Source organism: Ischnura elegans, chromosome 8 (genome assembly GCF_921293095.1).
Source record: "Ischnura elegans chromosome 8, ioIscEleg1.1, whole genome shotgun sequence".
NCBI classification, from domain to species: domain Eukaryota; kingdom Metazoa; phylum Arthropoda; class Insecta; order Odonata; family Coenagrionidae; genus Ischnura; species Ischnura elegans.
This window is the reverse complement of record NC_060253.1, coordinates 41,536,883-41,560,686: the sequence shown is the minus strand read 5'-3', so window position 1 is coordinate 41,560,686 and position 23,804 is coordinate 41,536,883. Positions and strand designations below refer to the sequence as shown.

The 23,804-nt window shown below is 37.4% G+C and overlaps 1 protein-coding gene across 2 annotated transcripts in view; it reads left to right on the top strand.

The window, feature by feature from the left end:
- The window catches only part of LOC124164164, a 115,362-nt gene that overhangs the window by 72,314 nt on the left and 19,244 nt on the right, over positions 1-23,804 (top strand). For both annotated transcript variants that reach the window (XM_046541364.1, XM_046541365.1), the window contains exons 2-3: positions 16,113-16,243; positions 19,021-19,741. In XM_046541364.1, coding sequence (XP_046397320.1) covers positions 16,113-16,243; positions 19,021-19,741 — 852 coding nt within the window. The remainder of the gene's footprint in view (positions 1-16,112; positions 16,244-19,020; positions 19,742-23,804) is intronic.

Here is a 23,804-nt window from a genome sequence, read left to right as displayed (position 1 = left end):
ATCGTAGGTATGGCATTTAGAAGAGGAAAGCGACAGGCCTGGTCATGACGCCTCGGGGTAAATCAAGGGTTGGAAGAATTCAGAGAAACCCGTTGTCGGCATTAGCCAGCTCTTAAGTGAAGTCATCAAATGTTTTGCCCATAATCTGTCTTAGACATACAAGATTTAATGAGATTTACTGATACTATGATACCCCTAAGAAAACGCCACGGCTAGGATTCGATTTCCGAACCTCGTCGTGAAATGCGAATACTTAAGGGCAAACTCCTCCCAATCCTCGTATATATTGAAATCTTATAAAAATGATCTGTTAATAGGGTTTATACAGCTTTCAATCAAAGTCAGGTATTTTTGATAGTGCTCTAAATGTTATGAACTAAAATTTAAATTTGAAAATAAACCTCACTGCTGCAAACAATAATTACGCTCTCAAAGAAGTCGTTTTCTTCCTTGTTACGCTTAGATCAAGAAGGGATGCGGCATGTGGCTTTCATTTTAGCCCTTGCCAATTTTGTAACCATTCTACCTATGTTTTGAAGTTCAAATTACTCTTTCTTGGCAATGTACTATTGTATCGATAGGTTGGCCCAACTTGATGAAAATGGTAATAATTTGTAGACCCTAAGTCTCATTGAACGAGAAAAAATGTTTTGTACGGATTAGCGTTTTTTCGTTCAATTTTCTAATTAATGTGTTGATTTCATATTTCAGATTCTATATTATTGACAAAACATTCGGAGCGTTGTCATCTCTTTCATATGCCTACAGCTCCATTTAATTTTAATATAACTAATTCTTACGGAGTGTCAAATTGATCCGTGCTGAATTTTCTTTGCTGTCATCGAAGCCGTTCGATCGGTGCGGATTTGTGTTCAATCGTTGGGGCATCGAAGCTATCATGAATTGTGAAATGATTTATGATTATTTGTTGCAGCATGCTCTTCCCTTTTGATTCCTTGCATGAATTTATGCAGAGGAAATTGTATTGTTCATCAAAACAGGAAGCGACTTCTTTTCAAGCAAAAACACTGTTATTCTCTCAGTTACCGTCCCAACTGATGGAGAACGGTATATCACCACTGTACGTCGTGTGAGCGAAATGGTGTGCAACATTGCCGAAGAACTTTCTAGAGATGACACGTGAAATATGACGAGCACGTATTTCCATTTCAGTTCACTGGCTGGAAGTTCTTGCCTCCGGTTTTGCTAGATCGTCGGCGAGAACCGAAACCGTTCTTTTCTATAAATAAGGACTGCGAAGAAATGACGTCGCGATTTCATTGTCAGTGTCACCAAGGCGGATATACGGTGTTGCGGTGGGACTTCCAGCTTCATTTTGCATTTCCCAGGAAACAACATGAATTTGCATCTTCCCATGTAGTGCTCTGTTCCATTGTTCCCCAATATGAGTCGGTTCAGAATGCTCTAGAGAATATCAAGCTGCTGGGAAAAAGTTGTCTCGATAATTCTCTGTTTTCGCATCAGCTCATTGATGATGGCTCCCCACGAAGAAATTTTTTTTTATTTTTTTAATTGAATTTGTGTTCATGAACTTAGTAGTATTTCTTTATTTTATAAGAAGCGAAATAAGCAAAATATCATCTGCACCATCATATCAGAGCTTTTGGATTAAAATGATCATTTCACTCAGAAATGATATATTGGTTATTACTTTCTTCGAGAATATGGTTCACCATTGTATATAAAATGGTATGTCTTCATTCCTTAACGAAAACAGGGCCTTAAACTTTTATCCCTGCACATTGGGAAATGAATTCCATTATGTGCCCACTCTTGCGCAACACATTTCTACTTCTCAATTCGCTCAAAGCATTTTCCGAGTTATAATTTCATAGCCGTTGTAATTATTTTTTATATTACTTCTACCTACCCATATTTTATTATTATTACATTGCGTAAAATTAATCCGAAAATAATTTTCTAGATAGACAAGCCCAGAATATAAAAGTAAACCCCAGATAATCGTAATATCATGATGGGGCAGAGTGAAAAAAAGATTTAGGTATACACCGGCTGAAAAAAATTATCAGTAGTCTACGTAAAGATCGGTGCAAACCTTTTTCTGGCTGCCGACATGAAATCGACCGTAGAGGAGCGGTTCGTGTGTCTTCGGGTGCAGCGCATCAAGTTCAGCGGTGATGTTCTAACTCGTCGACCCGGGCACCTCTCCAGACCCTCCCGGACGTAATTCTCCAAGCCCCGGTCACGAATTTCCCAATCGCATGCGAAGCACACGCAGGCAAACCAACAAACGACCATGACCTAGCCAAAAATGACCTCATCCTTTCTTCTCTCTAACGTGATCAACCTCTCACTGAGCCCAAACTCCACCCACGCAAGTAAAAAAATCTTCCGGGGTATTATTTCACGGATTAAAACACGGAAAATACAAGAATAACTCAGTTTTTCTTCATCGCGAATGGGAAAATTGTGAGATTGTTGAAAATTATATTTTTTACAAAATAATCGCGATATTCTAATACTAAATTTTTGAGGAGGATCAGGTACATAGTCAAAGGAAAATATTCGTTTGAAATAAATTATAATTCTGCAAATCACACTTTTTGAAGAATGAACTCTAGCATCGAGTTTTCTTCTCTCTTGACCTCTACGTTTCTTTAAACTATGCAAATTTTATTATTATTCAAATAATAAAAATTGCTGGGTAACCATGAACTGTTTTAGCTTAGTTGCCATCAATAAGCATTGCAGAAAAGTATGTCAAATTCTAGTCTCTTCTTTTTAGTTAATTAACAACTGAGTTCATTTTCTTTTTTGATTTTTTCATTATAAAAAAACATTGTCACAACCATTTATGGTGTTCATATATCTAAATTATATACTAATTTTCATTCCAAGCCCTAATGAAGGAGTATAAATAGACCGAAACGTTGGCAAATTGCTTTTATAATTGTTCGATACCTACACTCCAAGATACTGATGTATCTACTATCAACGTAACAATAGGTATGCAATAAATTGTGGAACGAGGATAATAACTCATGGGCACATACATATTTAGCGTATTTCTTCTATTAGTACTTTACGACGTCGGTTACTTGAAAATAAAAAACAATTACGAACGTTGCAGTTTGTGAAGTTAGGTTTTAGCTCTTGGCTGCATCATACAAGCAGCCTTAGCAAATAAGAGTTTAATCTAGCTCCGTATTTTACCATAGAATCTTTCATCGTGTTGAGCAATCATGGTCATCGGCGATTTGGGGTGGAAAGTTCATGATCTGAAGCCTTATTTGGTGAACTCCTTATGATTGATCGTGATCCGGCTCAAGGCTAAGGTGAAAGGAACCAGGATTTGAAGAAGCCTCAAGGGGCCAACCATTTTCTGCACGAAGGCGCACTTCGTGTCCTTACGTACTCTTCTCCGCCATGATATTTTTTGCTTTCAGTTTTTTTCGCTGACGATCGACTCTTCTTGTTTATGCTCTGATGACGAGCTAGGATCCGGTCACTGCGGTTACCGCTTCACTGACGTCCCATGTCGTGCGACTCAGGTTCGATTCCTAGGGCTGAATTAAATCACGCCTTGTCCATTGTTTGAAGCTCACTTCAAGTGTGTCGCACGAGCCGTAGAAGAGGGTGTTTTTACATCTGACCAACACGTGTTGCTTGTTTCTGTAACTGAAATAAGAGGTCTTTTCCTTATCCAATCTAGTTTCACATAAGTTTTCTTTGGCTTTTGATGCTCAACCATTAATGATAAGTAGCTGGAATATCAGGTGGTGGTGAAATGGATGGCATATTACTCTCAACGCTGCATTATTATGCTATTTATGTATTTCCAATATATATTTTCACTTTTACATGTGGATAGTAAGCTCTGTTTTAACGAGGCACGGGTATAGAGTATTAATGAATTAGGTACTCTTCCAGTTTTCCACCACCGAATATATACCATTGTTACTACCAATTTTCAAATGAATGCTTGGGTAGCAATTCAAATTAATACTACGGTCATTAAAACGAATGTAATATCAATAACCTGAGCACTTCCTGGTGTATTTTTTTAAAGGTTTTCGATAATTGTATTTAATGCGGCATTAGCATTTGCTAAGACATTTGCTATGGTATTTGTCTTAGCATTGAGTTCATTCTAGTACTCAAATGTTCATTTGCTGGAACGGAATTCGTTTGCATCTTACTTAAACCATTTTAGGCCTCTGGAGTCCACTTTTTTAATGGATAGTGCATCTTTCGAATTAAATTGCGAGATTTCATTCACTAATGCATTTATGCGCTCTTGTCCCAATGGTGAGTACCCAAAATTCATATTGTCGAATTACAACTTTGCTCTTAGCGCTTCTATGAGGGGCAATACTATGGGAATGCGTGTAATTTTGACCAGCGAGCGTAAATTACCCATAACTAACTCTATTTTGACACTGCAAAAAAGAAGGTGTTTTTCTTAATAAATAAAATAATATGTTCATGTCACTCTTTTTCCAGCTTATACAAGCAAATGGAATGAGTGAAGCAGTATTTTGGTTTTCTTCGAGGATTTGCCGACATGTCGTACTAATAAAATAAACCCGTGGAAGAAAGTCGAGTTGCTTTATCATTTGTAAAATTCAACTTCTCTGTAGTGTTTCCTAATACAATTTAACGAAAGAATTTTGTAGATTGCAACTTCGTCACTGACAATAGTGCCTTTTTTTGGCTGCTTACTGCTCAGTGGCTTGTGTCTTTAAAAATTACCATTGTGATTCGCGAACAACGGGTGGTTAGCGCTGGTGAAAGATGGCAATTCATTAAACAAGGCTTAATGTATATTTGATATTTTTATGAGCGATGAACAGTTTGGCACGAGGGGGGAAATAAAGAGGGCGGGCTTTATTTTAATCAGTTTTTAAATTGCCGCACGCGTCATTACTCTCGGTGGGCCTTAATTTGAACCACTCGCCGTAAGATTTAAAACCGATGACTGTGCCTGCCCACGGGAGTGCGTTCACCTTCCGGTGCTTGGGAAAGAGACCGGAACTATATCGGAATCTTTCGCTAGCCCCTTACCCCTCCCCCCACCTACGCGATATTCTTGTAATTGGTTGAGATGGGGAGCGTTCATTTTCTCGAACTGTGAACTTTTTGAGGGTTTTGCGGCGGTCTACTTATCCCATACCGTGGAAGATGGTTGGGTGATCCTTTTCGCTGATGAACATCTGAATCGCCGACTCGGCCGTGGTGTGTGGTTTATGTGTTGTGGAGAAGCCTCTCCTACGTAAAAAGAGTTTCCCTTATGAGGTTACCCCATATGAAGAGCGGTGGGCGTAAAAGGTCTTATGTTTGCCGAATGTTCTCGGAGAGTTCAAGGATTCTCCACCCTATTTGTGATCGTAGAGTGTGAAAAATTAATTAGCCCCGTTTTTTTAACAGTTCACACAATGGACAACTCGTAGTGTACCGTTTTTGGTGGAGTGCTGCACTCTGTAGGACCCTTTTCGCTTTTGCTGTTTTGGATATGCTCAAATAAGTACTTGATACTGGTTGCCACTCATTGCTTAACACTAAGAGAATTTCTGTTTGTATGTAAAGGAAAAATATAAAATATGCCTTTTCCAGGCAAAAATATGGGAATATGTTCTCGTAAAAAATTCCAAGATGCAGTGAGGTGGTGAACCATTTATGAAATGATATAGGCGTTAATCCTTTTCTGCAGCCGTCTTTAAATTTTGACGTCTTTTCAACTGTAATTTTAAGGCCGGAAACTCAGGTATTGAAGGGATGTGTGATCTATAGACCTGACCATCCGTAGCCAACTATTTGCGTTAGAATCAGGAAAACTGTAGGACAGTTTCGGCACTCCTTGTATGTACATACTTGTTTAAAGCTCTCATTTTTAGTGTATGGCTTGAAGAATGTTTTCAAAGTAAAATATGTGAAATACCTATGTTTTTTTCTTTTAAAAACACGAGTAAAATTTCCATTACAAGGACAAGATGATGTGACATGGTGAACGGGTAGAAACTAGAATAGGCACAGTTCGCTTTCTGGATTAATTTCGCTCTCTGCTTGATAGTTTCATTAGCTTCCAGCAGTGAAGCTAAAGTCTGAAACTCAAATACGGAGAGAAGATAACTACCAATTTTAAGCTGCATAATATCTTTAAATCTACAATGCAATACATGTGAAAGTTAATTATCGATTTCTGTTAAGAAGTTATTCATACACATCCTAATATTAGATCATAGAATTTGAAATACATTTGTAGACTCATTAATTTCTCCTGCTCTTAAATCAAACAAGATCGTAAACTTTAGAGTTTGTTTATATCATATCCATGGAAATTTTATCAGGATTTGAACTTCAAATTTATGCAAGTATTTACTTTAATTAGAGATGGCTACAATGGCATAGCAATTAATAATATTGAGTGAAAAACATGTATATCAAGCGACACAGTGAAAAAATTATGGAAAAGGGTTAAATACAGTATTCGGTGTCCATCACTAAAATTTAATCATTACTCGTTGTCTTGGAAGAGACAGGAAGGAAGTATTAGGGTAAGAAAAATGTACAACCTACTATACCTCTGAATTGTCAATAATTAACTATTCGGGAACTTCCAGCCATCATCATGGTAACAAAAATTTAAAAGTGGTAAACGAAAGTAGTAGGATAATGGCCTAGAAGGTAGACTCCGCCGTTGGAATCTAAAAGACGCGAATACAGCCTGTGTTGAATAACGATTGGTACTAAAAACGGTAGTTAGGATCAAGAAAGTTACATAAAACTGTTTAATGGGGAATTTAATGTAAGGAGCGTCTATAAAATTTGGTATAGTTAAGAGTAATTAATTGCATCTTAGTACTACATACGCGCGCAATGACGCCGAATAATGTTGGGTGTCGGTCAGAAAATTGATTATCGGTCATTTTCCTTTGGAGAAAGTCGATTTAAACGCTTATATCGCTCCATGCGCCATAGATTAATGTGTCGTTGCCATCAATCTTTCTTTACTGCCCTATTTTGAAATATGATAGAGATCTGTGTGGGAATGTGACGTATCTCCGTGTTATCCTTTCAACGTCCTACGTCAGATATTTGTTAAAACGTTGGTTGGCAGAGTGCATGGTACTTTTCACCAACACGCCTGGATTTACCTACTGGTGGCTCTGGCTCAAATAGCCTACATAAGGAAGAAACTTGATTAAAATATTGTATAGTTCAGATTGATACTGGAACCACGGATATAATTTATCCAGATTATGCAGGTCTTTCAGATATCTGTCTTGTGCCCACACCTATTTTCTCGTAATGGAAGGTGATCGTGAATACTTAGGAGTGAAATTTCGCTGCACTCTTACTCTCTCACGTATATGTTCAGCGATGATTTACGTTTTGGTGAATACTGATGTTTACTAAACGCTTGTACAAATGAAAAATAGCCCTAGTTGAATTTTACCTCGCCGAAATGTAGGTTATAATTTTTAATCAGCTTAAATTTATATTTAAAATCGTTCAATTATTTTTGCCATTCCATTGATTTTAGGTCAAAATTAGAAGGCGCTAATAAATTAGGAATTCCATCATGAGGAGCACGTTTAGTTATTTTTCTATTAATCATCACTGGTCAACAGTCCAAAGAATTCGTTTGTCGCAGCTCTCCGCTCAATACACCCATCAGCTGACTTTTTTACGCTTATGCGTATTTCTTCTCTTTCATATCCTTCTTTAGCCTGTTCCATATATTTTGTTGGAGGTTTTCCATTCTTGCCATCTACTTGTTCCTTGGCGATTGTCTTTATCAGGCCATCATATATGATAAAATATATATGATATATGATATATATATAAATAAATATATATGATGTGTGATATATATATATAAATAAATATATATGATATATGGTCTTCTCGAGATATGGCCTTTAAGGTTGTTCCGCCTTCTTGTCAAGATTCTCATGGGGCTTCTCCTATCTCCTACTCTTCTTAGGACTTCCTCATTACTTACTCGGTCGATCTATTTGATCCTGATCCTTCTTCTGTAGTACCACATTTCGAAGGCCTCTACCCCTGATTTATCCTCAGCTGTCGTTCTCTATGCCTCACCTCCGAAGAGAAGCATACTCCTAATGTAAGTTCTGGTAAATTGTTTCCTCACTTCTATGTTTTCTCCCTTTTTTATATTGTCGCCTGTAATCCAACTTCCCTCTGAATGTTTTCATTCATCTCAACCCTTGCTTCCGTTATTCTAACAAATACAGTTAGAAGACAAGTTGCATCTTCCACCATTTTACGAGGTTGTCTTACCTGTTTCCCCGGTTTAGCGTAGGCTACCAGGTATTTAACGAGACCACTATGTCTTTTGGCTATTTTTGTGCCAGGTTTTCTAAAAAAAATCAAATAGATGTGCGATAGATAGCTATTATGTTTTGGACGACGTGTTGGAGAATGTAATAATTAATTAGGAAGAAATCGATTGCAACAAATAATACTGTCATTTTCTGCTCCTACTCTAATTTTTACTTCTGAGTCCTCTTTGTTCATTGAAAATCATGAGTGTTCTGAGTAATAAACTGGAATTGGCCGATATAATTTAGTTTTCCACGTATAAATCTCGATTAGAGTGATTTCTTTTTTTAAGGTTGGTCTCTCGCCATGACTCGAGCCTTCAAATTTTGAAGGGATGATGGCTACTTTAAAACTCGATTTTAAATGCTTCAGGGCTTTCGTGAATAATTCTGGTTTATAGCAGAAACTGCAGGTCGAAAATTACGCCTCGTGATCAGCTGCTTTGACTACACGGTATAATTTATCTACTTTCATTCAGTTGATCTATTTCTGTACTGGTAATTGACTTTATTTCGAGATTTTAAGCTCCCTTTAAGTTTCAAGATAAGAAACATACAGCTGTGTAATGCTCATTAGATAAATGTTCACAATAATAATTTGCATAAATACTTCAATGGCGTGTATTCTTCTAATTGATGCTTGTTTTATAAATGCATTTCGTAGTGGAATCATTTCAATAATTATAAGACGGACACATCTTAAAATTTTCCCAAGGATTCAATTTTTCTCTCCTCTAGGTTAAATCTCTGAAAAAAAAATCATTTTCAAGGTGGGGTATTGACTGACATTTTTTCTAACTAGCCGCCTCTACGCATACGATCAATTTTTTAGACGAGCCTCGTAAACGGTTTTTTATTTCAGAAATGGCCGCGATAGCTTTGGAAAACTAATAACGTTTCACGAAAATAAAATTTTTCTCACCTGTTGGTGAAGCCGCTGTAAAATCATCAATCATTTTCAAAGAGCTTATTTACTATTTTCACTTAAAAAATGATCGCGAATTTTTTTTTTGCAAACGCAAACCAGCAGCGCGCTTGTGCCGTTCCTGTTGTCTGGATGTGTTCTCACTCCGTCTGTCTCTCCGTTTTTCGCGAAGGAAACGAATAACGGTCAGATCTTCCATTCTCTCTCTCCTTCTCTCTTGAGGGAATGGCATTATTGGAGAGAAGGAAAGACAGAGAGAGAAACGCGGGACACTATATATATATTTATATGTATTTTTTCCGTAGGCAGTAGCGAAGTCGTCGTTTTAGAGTGAAGAAATGCTCCGCATGTCTGTCCACACCGTTAAACACAGGGGTTGGAGAGGACAGCGCACTTGATGCGCGTCTTCCAAAGCCCTCAATTCCAGGAAATCCACATTCCGGGAAAAATGCGTTCTCGGACTCTATCTTTTCGCTGACTGACGAGGTGCGCCTGCGCAGGAGAAGAAAAAGATTGACACGGTATTGTCTTCCACCCAGTCAATCGTTGGCCATGTCACAAGCATAAAGGATTCAAAGGTGGAGTTGATAGACAGCTGACTGTTGGGGCAAGAGTGTCTCTAAGCACAAGGAGGTTGTAAATATCTGGGGGCGCTGTTTCCGAGTTTTTAGCTTGGTCAAAGTTCCGCCATCTTGATTTGATCATTTTAGGACGCAGTCTCAGACCGTTTTCCAATTCGCAACTATGCACCCTTCGTGCACTTTTCGATCGTCAACTTACGGATATGACGACAGCAAGGGTGGATCCAATTGGCGAGGGCGCAAGGGAACGAAGGGAATGTGAACACGGGAACGCGGATGCTCTCTCGTTCACGTGCCCTCGTAGGAATTGGACCTGAAAATGGCGGCCATCTTGATTTGACCATTTTAGGACGCAGTCTCAGACCGTTTTCCAATTCGCAATTATGCACCCTTCGTGCACTTTTCGATCGTCAACTTACGGTTATGACGACAGCAAGGGTGGATCCAATTGGCGAGGGCGCAAGGGAACGAAGGGAATGTGAACACGGGAACGCGGATGCTCTCTCGTTCACGTGCCCTCGTAGGAATTGGACCTGAAAATGGCGGCCATCTTGATTTGACCATTTTAGGACGCAGTCTCAGACCGTTTTCCAATTCGCAACTATGCACCCTTCGTGCACTTTTCGATCGTCAACTTACGGATGTGACGACAGCAAGCGTGGATCCAATTGGCGAGGGCGCAAGGGAACGAAGGGAATGTGAACACGGGAACGCGGATGCTCTCTCGTTCACGTGCCCTCGTAGGAATTGGACCTGAAAATGGCGGCCATCTTGATTTGACCATTTTAGGACGCAGTCTCAGACCGTTTTCCAATTCGCAACTATGCACCCTTCGTGCACTTTTCGATCGTCAACTTACGGATGTGACGACAGCAAGCGTGGATCCAATTGGCGAGGGCGCATGGGAACGAAGGGTATGTGAACAAGGGAACGCGGATGCTCCCTCGTTCACGTGCCCTCATAGGAAGTGGGCGTGAAAATGGCGGCAATGGAAAACTCAGAAATCTTGAACTGGAATTTTAAGTAATTTTGAGTTTATTATGCGAGCTCTTTTACGTAATATTTTATCGGCATTGTGAATTCTTGCTCTTCACATGCAAAAATATCCTTGCTCCAAGCACCATATTAAAAAGAGTAACGCCGCGCCGGCAGCAACTAAGTCAACAGTATATACATCCTTTATACAGTCCACTCTACTGTTTGCAGCACCGGCGTGGTGGGACATGGTAACGAAGGACCAGATCGATAAGATTGAAAAACTGGATAGGAAACACCCGAGGTCAATTTTTAAAATAAGACAAATGTTGGGAAACCGAGCAGTATACTCCATCAGCAAAGTGACAGCACGTCAAGATATAGTGAAGAAAACGCAACGAAATAATGCGACGACCTAGCTGACAGCAATAACCAAGCTTAAAAGAAATGATATCTTTTAAAAATACACTCTAAGACAAATTCCGCAGACCGGAAGATATTTTAAATACATGGCGAAGATATTTTTTTTTTAATGACGAACGCAAGGGCGTAAAACCAAAGCCAGGGATTAAAAGAAGCAGGATACTTCACAATCAAACGTAAACCATTGCCATAAAATTGGTAGACAGCTGAGGCCATTTGCACCTTATGGATTTGTAGAGAATTAGGTGTTGGAGGAAATCCGGCGTCGGCTTAAGTCTGCTCGAAACGAAAAATGCCGAGGGGGTCACGGCTTAACCCATACCCACCCAAAAAACTTTCTGATTGCGATTGTGAAGATATTTAGGTACGTTGCTCCTATGTTAGTCTATATTAATCCAATGCAATATTTTGGTGATGCATCAATTTTTCTATTCAGAATGACCCGTAGCCATATGTTACGTTAATACCCGTTACACTGGGTATTAACGAAGTCAGAATCTAATATTATTTAAATTCTACCAGTGACCCTTTTAGAATATATGACCTGTAGCGTAAGCATATATTTGGATGAAGGAAATTTAAAATTACTTTTACATTGCAATTTCCTGTTTACTTTTATGATTCTGGCAAGGGGACTGCATAGAGGAGGCCCAATTCCATTCCATAGGAGGACTGATTTCTGTTGCTACTTCGGTCGCATTTTAGTAGGCTTTCGAAAATGACCGCGACGCTGTGATAAGAGCAATGCGATCCACTTTTCTCCAATATTTTTAGGTATAGTATTTGTAATTGCGAGGAATAGAATCGAAAAATTATGAATTTGATAAATAGAATAATCATAAATGTTAATTTTAGTTAATACTCCTAATTATACCTTATTTCCCTGAGAAACTCGGATAAATTTCTCCATCAGCGACGCGAGTGGCGACTTCTGTAAACTCATTTAATTGCGCGGTGTGTGACAGCGCATTTTGAGGCCGACATCAAGATCCTCTTTTGCAATATTCGTGGATACTGGCATGAATTTCCATTTCCCCCCCGTATCTTTCTGTCAGCGAGGTTCACTCTGGAGCTTGCGCGCCTGATAGTTTTACACGACCGAGCGCGTGGCGTACTTTGTCTACGATACATGCAATTGACATGATAACTCTCGATTTTTGTTAAAATTTATTTTTATTTTTAGAAATTAGTTCAAGCTTGTACATTTATAGGCGATACAAATATAATGGTACACATGTGGTACAGCTGGCACACGGCCGGTCGCTGGTACAGGAATGATATACCACATGCTAGAGCCTATACAGCAAAGAATGTAGAAAATAAGATATATAAATAAATAATAATTAAATATTATCCGAAACCATAAGTTTATTCAAGGAAACAGAATGAAGGCGAAATGTATTAACATGGAATATATGCTCTCATGCCAATAATCTTCATTTCCAAGTTTCATCGTATTCTGATTGCCAGCGAAGTATCTTCTCCAAAACGTTCATATCACTCGGGAAACGATTTAATGGCCTGTTAGAAAAATTAAATCCCTATTATAGGAAGGGAAGAGAAGTAAAAGAGCTTATTAGCTCAACATTTTTAATTTGACGGAAAGAAGTGAATTTTACCACTTAATTTCTAATCTTTTGTGTTTTTCTCCAGACAAGTAAAATGATTACTCACTTGGAAGTCATATTAAATGATTCATCACTAATAAACTAAAAGAACTGGAGATTACTGGTCATGAATGGTCCTAGAAAAAATATAAATTATTTGAAAAATTCTTTGAACTGTCTTTTTGGTGCTATAATGTTAAACTACCTTTTGAAAACGGAGATTGATATGAATAATTAAACTAGATGGCGTAATCGTAGCCATGGCTCGCTACAGTATTTTTGTAAACTGTTAACCCTATGATCAACGATACAGAAGTTCAAAGTTACATGCCTTTACCCCTTCCGTTGAGATTTCTTGGAAGTGCAGAATTTGCGTGATATCAATTCAATCTCCCCACCCATTGCGAAATTACATCGAATCTACATATATCTTTTAATCGCGCGAAAACCTTTCAAGCCTGTGTTTCGCTTGCGTTCGGTTCGACCTTTTCCTCTCTCGCTTTGAGCTGCTCGCTTGTTTCACGAAATTCCTCGTGGATTCCCCTCCTTTTTCCCTCTTTGATACGCACGTGCTGCGTGAGTTTATACCTCCCGGGGCCATTGTTGGAAGATCGCGTGTACGGCGAACTGGCGTTTTTTTTATATTTTATTTTTCTCTCGATTTAAATTTATCCATTTTTATTTTATTTTTCATCTCTCCTTCACTATACTTTTGATGATCCCCAATAATCGAGTAAATATTTTCAGATTACCAGTGAAAATTAATTTTTGGGCTTCTTCACGCCTTTTTTAAACATTCCATTTTTTGAAAAAGTTATTTTTGTTAAGTTTCCGATTTAAAGAAACTAGTTGATGTAATCGTTTAATCTGAGAAAAAACGTTACGATGCCAAGGACTTTTTGATGTCTTTTTTCTTTGAAACTGCCTTCTTCGTCCATTCAAGATTTGAAATCCAGCAAATATATTTTCTTCTCAAATACCTAATCTTTTATGAGTATGTAGATGAGTTTATCTCCCAATATATCTGGCTAAGAATGGAAATAATGATAAAATTTCCATCCTGATTCTGGAGACATTAATCTGATGTGAATCTGCTTTGTTTAAGTAGGTTTATTCTTTAAATTTATTTAGGAAAGAATACCGTTTAGAGAAATAATTAAAAAGAGATTTTGGGCCAGAAATATTCATAGGAAAAATGAATCTCTACATTTGAATACAAATGATAGAGAATTCGTATGTTAAAAATTGATATTTTCCACTATTCAGACAACGTTTTCACCACAAAAAATACTAGTACATCGGAGACTAATAATAGAAATAAGTGTTTGCCTTTTTACAACATTATTGTCACGGCATAATGACTAAATTAAAGCACAAAGACGACTATGAGCGTAAAAAGGTAGGTCATAAAAGAACTTCCTTTTAGATAAATGGAACGATAAACAGTGAGAACGCTAGCACATACAAATCGATACTACTTTTGTGACATTTTTAAAATTAGAGACTAAATATTAACAACCAACACTTGTAATCATTTAAATTGTGGCTTAAGTAACAGTTATGAAGATCAATTAATTTTTTTCAGCGATAGCTGTTTATTTTTTTCAAGCGAGATAATAGACATGCTCAGCCATCTCTCGTATTCTTACGTTTCATTTTTGCTGAGACAAGCGCCGCCCGTCTCCAGCCTAACGGATTCCCTGGCATGGTTCCTAGAAGGGCGAAATTGGCACGCTTGGATTTCGCCTCTTAATTCACGATTGCTCGAGTCCCCCTATTTCAGGAATTCGTCTGGCTTCCGTCTGTGTTCAACGAGACTAATATGCTCGAATTTTTCCAATTGGGTTGTTTAAACGTTAATGTGACCATGTTCTTTCCGATTCCCGCCGCTGTTTAGCAATAGAATATCAAATGTAATCAATTTGGCCCCTTTTGATTAAGTTTGTACACTCGCGAATTAATTTCCTCTCCATACGGAAATACCTTCGAGACTTTTGATCATATTTATAGAACCTTAACACAAAGCAGTCGAACTTGAGCGTAATTAATTTTTTACATTTTATAAAAATTAACGTAAGACGCTTGAGTTAATTTCATTGACTAATTTGGGTGCAAACTGTTAATGGTTATCCAATTACGCGTCACAAGAGATTAATTTCAAAGATAAGATATTCGAAAGCGCCCTTGCGTATACACTTAAGTAAAAAATAAGTTTATATTTAAAGAAATCAGTAAATATAATTGGGGATGTTGAGTGACATGCACATTCCTGTCTATAAATTTGTGTCCGCTTAAATAAAGCAGGAAACCCAAAGTTATTGCTGCTATATATTCTCCTTAGCTCACAAACAAAATTGTATGGCATAAATAAATGAAAATTTTAAGATTACTACCGACTTCACATGGAAGTACTAAACATTTTACCTTGAAAATTCTACTTTGACAACATGTCGGGCATTGCACTCTAAATGTTTATCTCCTATTGCTCCCTAATCCAGTGCACGTCTGCTTTTCGTGCAAAATGCGTTTTGGATTGGATTAAAAAATAATAGTGCGCCCAATGGCTTTATTTCTCGTATAAACTGATACATATTATGATGAAGTGCCTGAATTGAAGTCAATTTTTAGGTGAATGTAAAACGTGCTATTATAATAGATCCTTCTAATTTTGCTGCAGCCAATAAAAACTACCTAATCTCATCATAGTCGTGGATGAAATCCGAAAACAATCACAAATTTTCCTTACTCACAAATTTTTAATGAATGATTTTTGAGAGGTCTCCCTTTCTTCATAGAGTTGCGGTTTCCTCATTAAACCAAAATGGGTTTATGTGTTATTATTTTTCTATTTTTATTGCGTTTTTCGGTTTGAAAAATCAATTTTATTAGTTCAGTATTATTGAGCAATACGGTTTGCTATGCAATAAAAATTTATGAATATGATTTCATATGGACGTCTTCATGTAACTGCTGGCATTGGATTTTTAAAACCTAAGTGAATGAAACCTTCACTAAATGTATCGTAATTTTTGTGTTCATTTTTTGCGTTCAGTAATGAATGCTTGGTGAATTTCAAGATTGATTTGAAGAGTTGATGTTCGCGATGAATATATCATGCTACGTATCACCAGAGTACCATGTGATAAACCATAATTTTTAGCATGTAAATCTTAAAAAAAATAGTAAGAGCGAGCAGAGATTCAATTGGAATTACTATCATGTCCTTTGAAGTTGCTTAATCCTGGTTTTCATTACGTTTCCTTATTTGTTTCAGCAAGGAAGAGAGCCGTGGACATGACGTCACATGACACAGAGCGGGTCAAGATGAGGCGGAACCGCTGTCTTCTCTCCGTCTACATGGCAACAAATCCGTTCGCAGTCGTGTTATTCTCCACAGCATTCGCGGTGAGAGAGAAATGAAGAGAGGGTTAAACATGTATAAACAATACACTTTTTATGCACAATAGAAAATAAACTCTTTTCGTGGATTAAATTATAATAATGACAAATTATAACATTAACTTACGAGAGAGAAACGAATTATTTATTTATATCCTAGATATTTATATTTTTGTGTCTTTTAGATAAGCGAAGAGAGGGATGAACATTATATAAACAATACATTTGTTTATGCACAGTAGATTAGACACAGTAGAGTATTATTGATTGATTTCCTAGATATTTATATTTTTGACGACTGTTTCTTTTTCATGAAATGATCATTGGCATACTTTTTTATTTTTCATTTTAAAATAATTATTGGCATGGTAATATGCAGTTGAATGTAAGCATTGGGAAGATAACAATTGTAACTATTCGACTTACACGATTTCTGTATGGTTTTGCTGAATTTTTCATTTTTCACGCAATCAAAATTGTTATACTCCTCTATTTTTTTGTTTTTAAGTGGATGGTAATTGTGAATATATGACGCACTAGAACATAAAGTAAACGGAAGAGAACAGTTTTGAAAAAGTGACTTATTCGCAATGTTCATTTAATCAAAATTGATATACTTTTTATTGTTTATCATTCTTGTTGTTTTTATTTTCATCATTTTTCTGTCTGATTTCTCCTGCTGGCGTTGAGAAAACAGCCGATAGCCATTGAATGTCTCCGTAATTAAGTTTATCGCCTAAATGTTCTCTTCCGCATTTTCTATGTTATAGTACGTCACAGTCTGTGTCAATTATTATTTTATATGTATGCATGCAAATATTTCTTTACGAGAGAAAAAAATAACTGAAAAAAATCTTGCTTTTATTGTTATTACTCAAAAGATGATTGTTATGGCCAACACCTGAGTTGATTGCCTCATTTTTGTGATGCAAATTTGTGAGAAGGATGGTCTCCCCCTGTTTTTTCCGCTCTTTTTTTGTGCGTGCCATTTTAACGGCTGATGTTAAACCTCTCATAAAAGAATGGCATGGAATTCAGACCCCTGATGATTTTATTTCCGTGAATCTCGGAATGTGTGCGGGTCAAACACAGCCCTTCCCATTCACGTCCGCAGGAGACGTGACCGGAATGAATTATGATCACATTTCGCATGAGTTGGCAACGCCAATATCTCCTCTTTCGCTACTTTTTTTATTCCAAGCCTTTCAGAGATCAGTGTCCTCTGTTAGGTACTACGTGCATGGGAGTTCAGCGAGTCTAATTCCCGTTACCATGGTATAATAAACTCTGACTACTAAAGTATATGTAGCTTACAGTACATAAATTTGTCTTAATTGGTAAGGTGGTGATATTCCCTCATGAATGATTCTTTCTGCATTTTTTAATTTGTTTTGGAAACGAACGTTGAAAATGCTAAGCGAGTTTCAGATTTTAAGTAATCATATTCAGACGTTATCAATAGGGTATTTAGTTTTATGGTGGACCTGCCCGTTTTCTTTTCAACATGCACGTTTTTCTCCTAAATGTAGTATGAAAAACTATTTGAACAAGTAATAAAGCTATAAACATTGAAAGTTTAATACAAAATGATGTTTGAAGCGAGTGAATCATTTTTTTTCACAACCGTTTTTGGAATTAACTGCCAAAAAATATTTAAGTTCCAAAATATTGAAAAGTATATGTATCAAAAATATTACTCCAATCTGATATTTTTAGCTGTACCTTTATCCTTGGAAAGTTTCAATTTTATGTGTTTATGTTTTCATTAAATTTTACCGCTGTGGGCTATAGCATGGAGACTCTTCTAATGTATTAAGTGGTGCTTTGTGAAGTATTTGGACCATGACCTAAGCTGTCGGTTTCCCCTCAAAATACCATATCATTGTTTTGTGTACTTAGCTGGTATAAATTTAGATTCCTGAAAAAACTGACACCTATCTGGCGTGCCTTTGCTGCAAGATTTCAATTCACAACAGCAAGTACTCTACATCCCTAAGTTCAAACAGCAATGATGTAAGGCAATATTAGAAAAAACTTGCCTTTTCAGCTGTGCAGATTTCTTAAAATTCAGAGTTTTAAGTAATTTTATCCAAGTATGATCTTTACTATACTTATGATGTTGAACATCTCCTTTCATTAGGCACGATACGCTTTGCTTCGGAAAATAATGATGAAAAAATTCCATAGTATCACACATAATATTACCAATGTATTTTTGCGTTCAAAATAATGTTTAAAATGCAAAAACAATTTTTTCAATACATTAGAACATCCTACTAACCTCGTAAACATACATACCGAAGCATCGTAAAAGTTCGTAGTATATTTCCTTCATATTGTGCACGAATTCAAATGTTCAGATGATTTTTCACTCAATATGTTGGGTTAAAGGATTTAAGCTGTCGGGAATTCCTCCGAAAACGATTCCATTGTTTGTGTGTGCAAAAGTTATATTAATTAATTTTCTTGTGAAAACTGACTTTTTACAATAATATTTTTGGTAAAACTATCTAAGCTATTGAGGATTCCCCCGAATATCATACCATTGTTGCAATGCCATACCAGTTGTGTGCAAAAGTTATGTCAATCAATCTTCCTGTGAACAAGTGACTTAACAATACATTTTAATAATAACTTTTTAATCTTTTAACAATAATACTTTGGGTAAAACGATCTAAGCTTCGGGCATTCTTCCGAATACCATACCATTCTTTTGAGCGAAAAAGGGATAAAAATTCTGCTTTATGTGAACAATTGACTCCAATATCTCCCTGTTACCGCAGGCGGTGCTGGGTGCCGCGGGTGCGGCGGGCGGTGGAGAGCTCTGGCCTGCAGAGCGGCCTCCGGGGATGCCATCCATCCGCTCCCTCGACGTGATGTGCGGCAAGGAACACATGGACGTGAGGATAGCCTTCTCCCACCCTTTCTCCGGCATCGTTTTCTCCAAGGGACAGTATGGCGACCCGAGATGCGTCTACGTCGCTCCGCTGGGACGCGGCGGCGGCGCGGGTGCGGCCCGGCCAGGACTAAGCCTGCACCCGGGTGCGGGATTCCGCACCGGACGCAAGGCGCAGGACGAGTCGCTCCGGCCCGGAGTGGTCGTGGCAGAGGAGCGGCATCGGCTCCGCGGGAGCCGCTCCGGATGGACTCCGGGAGAGGACGCGGGTGACAAGGAGCCGTTGTTGGAGGCGCGGAGCCAGGGTGCGGCAGAGGACCGTCTTGGACTGGGTGTGGAGGAGGGACGTGGTGTTGGAGGACTGGGAGATGATGGCGGAAGAGTTTTCCGGTTCCGCATCGCTTACTCCCGGTGCGGCACCCGGCCGGATCACCGGGGGCAGTTCTATGAGAACACGGTGGTGGTGCAGTACGATCGGGACCTCCTGGAGGTGTGGGACGAGGCAAAGAGGTTGAGGTGCGAGTGGTTCGATGACTACGAGAAGAAGACAGCGTCCAAGCCTCCGATGGTCATTGCAGACTTGGATGTCGTTCAGCTGGATTTCAGGGGTTTGTATTGCTCGAATACGTGTGCATGCTTTATACTGAAGCTCCCAAATGAAAGCATAAGAGTCAAATATAGACTATATTGAGAAGCAGAGGTGTTTAAAGAGAGAATTCGACAATTTTTTCTTTTAATCCCTTGTTTATTCACGAAAACTAACAAGCTTTGTTCTTTACAACTTAATCTGTAATAGTAGAATAGTTACGGTACACTTTCATTTTCATACGGTACATATCATTTTCAATACTGGTTTAGTCGACGATTAAAGTTTAAGTTGTGTAAAGCAGAGTTTGTTACTTTTCCTAACGTAAAATGGAATTTTACGAGGTTAAGACCTCAAAAATTCAGCGCATATTTTCTTGCTGTTATGCTCATGTTGCATGTGGTAGGTATATATGGCTAAAGAGCTTGTTTCAAGTTAATTCTGAAACGCTGCATATCCCATATTTTGACTACATTAACTTGCATAAATTCTAAACCCAACTAAGCTTTGGCGAGAAAGTTTCAAAGGATTATTAGCATATTTTACCATCCTATTAGTCTATTGCTTCCTGGCCTGCATTCCATTTTAATTGTTCTCCAGTGTTTGAGTTTTTGATACAACAAGATTTTAAATACTCCGGTTTTACATCATTGAATAACACTCTATGCTCAGAGACTTGAATGACTAATTTCAAAATGGACGTGAAGATGGAATTGCTGCTAATAATTTTTATTTTTCGAGCTATTTAGTCTAAAGACTTCCACATGACTCAAGAACCAATATTTTTCGTATGTAATTGCGCAGTTGAGTGTCTGATATTTCTGCCAAATTACATCCAACACATCCACGAACTAGTAATTAATAATTAGAAGCAGTCGATCACGAATATCTTACTGGACCATTTCCAGGACCACTGGAAGTAAAAGTATCATCCAGATGCATATTTTTGTGCATGAACAGAACAGATGATGACAGAAATATATACAACATTTTCTTGATCGCTGATGTCAGTGACCTTTTTGTGAAATTTTTTTGATAGCTCAAAAACTATGATAATCCATAATTTAATTTCAAAATCCTTGCTTATTTCTGAAGAATTTTCCATAAAGAGTTGCAATAGGATCAACCGAGCATTGCATTTTGGCAATTGAAAATCATAGGGTTATTTTCCATGCCATGGAAATGCTATTACATTTAATCGTTTAATATCCATAGGTGTGCTTTTTTATGAACAGCAAACCTCGAAATCCAATTTGACATTTCTACATCTCAAAAAATTTATTTTGTCATCAACACTATTTCCATAATTAACTTAGAACGCTGTAATTACATCTCTGCCATTGAATTATTTTTGGCATGAATTTCCCCATTTCCCTGGAATTATGCTATCCCATCAGAACACTTGAGCAATAAATAATAATTTGTATTCTATTTTTCTAAGGAATTATTCATGTTAACGACTTCGGAATAAGTAAAAGCCGGTTGTTCTGATTCCAAGAATGGACGTATCTCGTACTAAAAACGGGAAATTTTGTATGAACTATTTAAAAATGTCGTTGTATTAATATTCATGTATAATATCGAGTCTTTTTTTCTCGTCCATTCATGATCATTAACGAATGATTTTAAATTCTTGTACTTAATTATAAATTACCGAAGGATGCTACATTCAACAAGTAGAGCGAGGAAATCTCATTATGCATTTATTATCTTTCTGGTTTAGAAATTTCTAATAAAAGTTATCAATAGCACTACTGCTCCATCATTATACAAACTTTAGATAAATGATATTAATTCTAGTTGACAGACGTGGAGAATTGGAACTCGGAGGAAACTTGATTTAGTGCGGCTACTTATTTACAGCTTCATCAGTTTAGCCTCTTTATTTCGAGGATAATAACCCGCGTATTTAAGAGAATGTAAATAGCTTATCAGTATTTAATTAATAATCATTTCGTTAAGTGATTTAGGAAGAACTATATCGATAATATTACGGATTGGTATTCCACATTTATTTACGGTTTTTTTCTATTCCAATAAAATATAATACATCTTGTAGCAAAAAATGTTGTTGGATGTCTAATTTTAGTGAAGATACATGCTAAGCGTTTAGGATTGAATTATATTCCAACGTTGCTAAAAGTTTCTCAGCACAGAGACACAAAAATGTCAGAGATAAGATGTATCTAAAGTTTTAGTTTTCGCATCGTTATTATATTCAGACGCTCGTAAATAGTAATTATGCATACATTATCGTATTAAATAAATGAAAGAATAGCCCACAAATTTTATATGAAATCTTATTTTGAATTTTTTTATAAACAACAAACCCCATATAACAACTCAATACTTCAACTTCACAATAAAAATTATGTTCCAATTAAGATCATATTAATTATAATTTTCGATAGATGTGATTACTTCCTTGTTAACAAGTTATTTTTGGCATGAATATCCCCAACAATTTTCGACAGTACTGCAAGCTGACACGCAAAAATTTGTACCGACTTATTCAGCATTGAATGCTAAAAGAAACGTTTTTGGCCAATAAATGTTAAAGAATGGGCAAAAATAGTCGTACCGATTGGTTTAGATTCAAAAGCGCGTACATAATGATAGTATACGAATTCACGAAATAAATGGAGCGAGGAATCATCACCGTAAAGGGAATGAATAAATAATTAACGATTTTAAAGTTTCTTGGTAAATGATATTCAGGTATTTTACCAGGAAATGTCACTTGTATTTGGCTGACATAAGAAATTATTGTTTCGCAAAGTAGAGAGAGTTATTCGATGGCGATACCAGACGGCAGTTAAGCATTTGTTTTCACCCGTACCTTTTCCAGTCACCGTTTCCCTGTCTCATCACTCCAGACGCCACATCTCTTGTCTTACGGTGTTATCGGGACCCCAAATGGAGACCGCTAACTTGGCATGAATCTACAAATTTTTCGGAAGCAGCGTTGTCACGTCTTTTGCTCGAAATTAGACGTTGTCAAATTTTCTGATAATTGCCAATATCGGGCGGTGCGCGATTTCCGAGAGCTACTCCCCATCCTCACCCTCTTTTTTTTATGGGCTTCGGGAGCCAAATGGTTGGATGGCTCCCTCCCTGCCGCTATCTGCCTATCGTTCTTCGCGGGGACCAGTGTCTGATGTCTTGAGATACCGTTAAGCGCTTGGGTTTTTGTTAGCCGCCGCGGGGATATAGGCCGCCAACGATGCGTATCAAAATTGTGTCTTCTGGTGATGTGCGAGTGGAATTCTCACGTGATTATTCGAATCGCTTTCAGAAGGGAGAGACGGGTTTAATTGTTACTTGTTTTCCCTCGATAAGCGGGAAATTTTCAATTCTCCCCTTATCTTCAAATGTTTTCGCTTGCGCTTCGCATCCTCTCTCGGCGGATATGGGTCGAAGCGAAGGAATTCTCGCCGGCCGTTGGAATGTCACCTAATTTTAGTTTCCAGTCCGGATTTTCAAGGAGGGATCGAATACTTTCCCGTCGTTTATTATGTTCTACCGTTGTGCATCGCTGAATTAGGTCTGTTATAATGGACATACAGGCGTAGCGCTGATTTTTTAACCACACTTTGTGAATTAGCTTATACGAACGAAACATTTAGCGTTTTCCGACAAGTAACTCTTTATTTAAAAGTTTTTATCTAGATCATTCTAAATATTTAGATGATGCACTTTTAGGCAGTTATTTTGTTGCCCACTTAAAGCGGTAGACGTAATTATTTCGGTAAAAAGTACATTTGGAATAAAATTATATTCTAGTCTCAATGCTTGATTTTCTGAATGTAAATTGTCACCAACTTTTTCGGCAAATAGAAAATGTTAAGCAGTTTAAATTTTTACGGACCTGCTCCTACTGTTAATAATTCTCGACTAGCGATCACATCAACGAAAAATTTATTTTAAAAACTACGTAAATAATCAAAATTAGTAACTGAATTTCTAAAAATAAAATAATTCATTGCAAAGTTTTCATAAGCATTAGCCCTTTTGTGACCTACTTTTGTCTCTGAAAATCCCTTTTATAATCCAAAAAACTTAAATTAACTGTAATTCAATCGCTT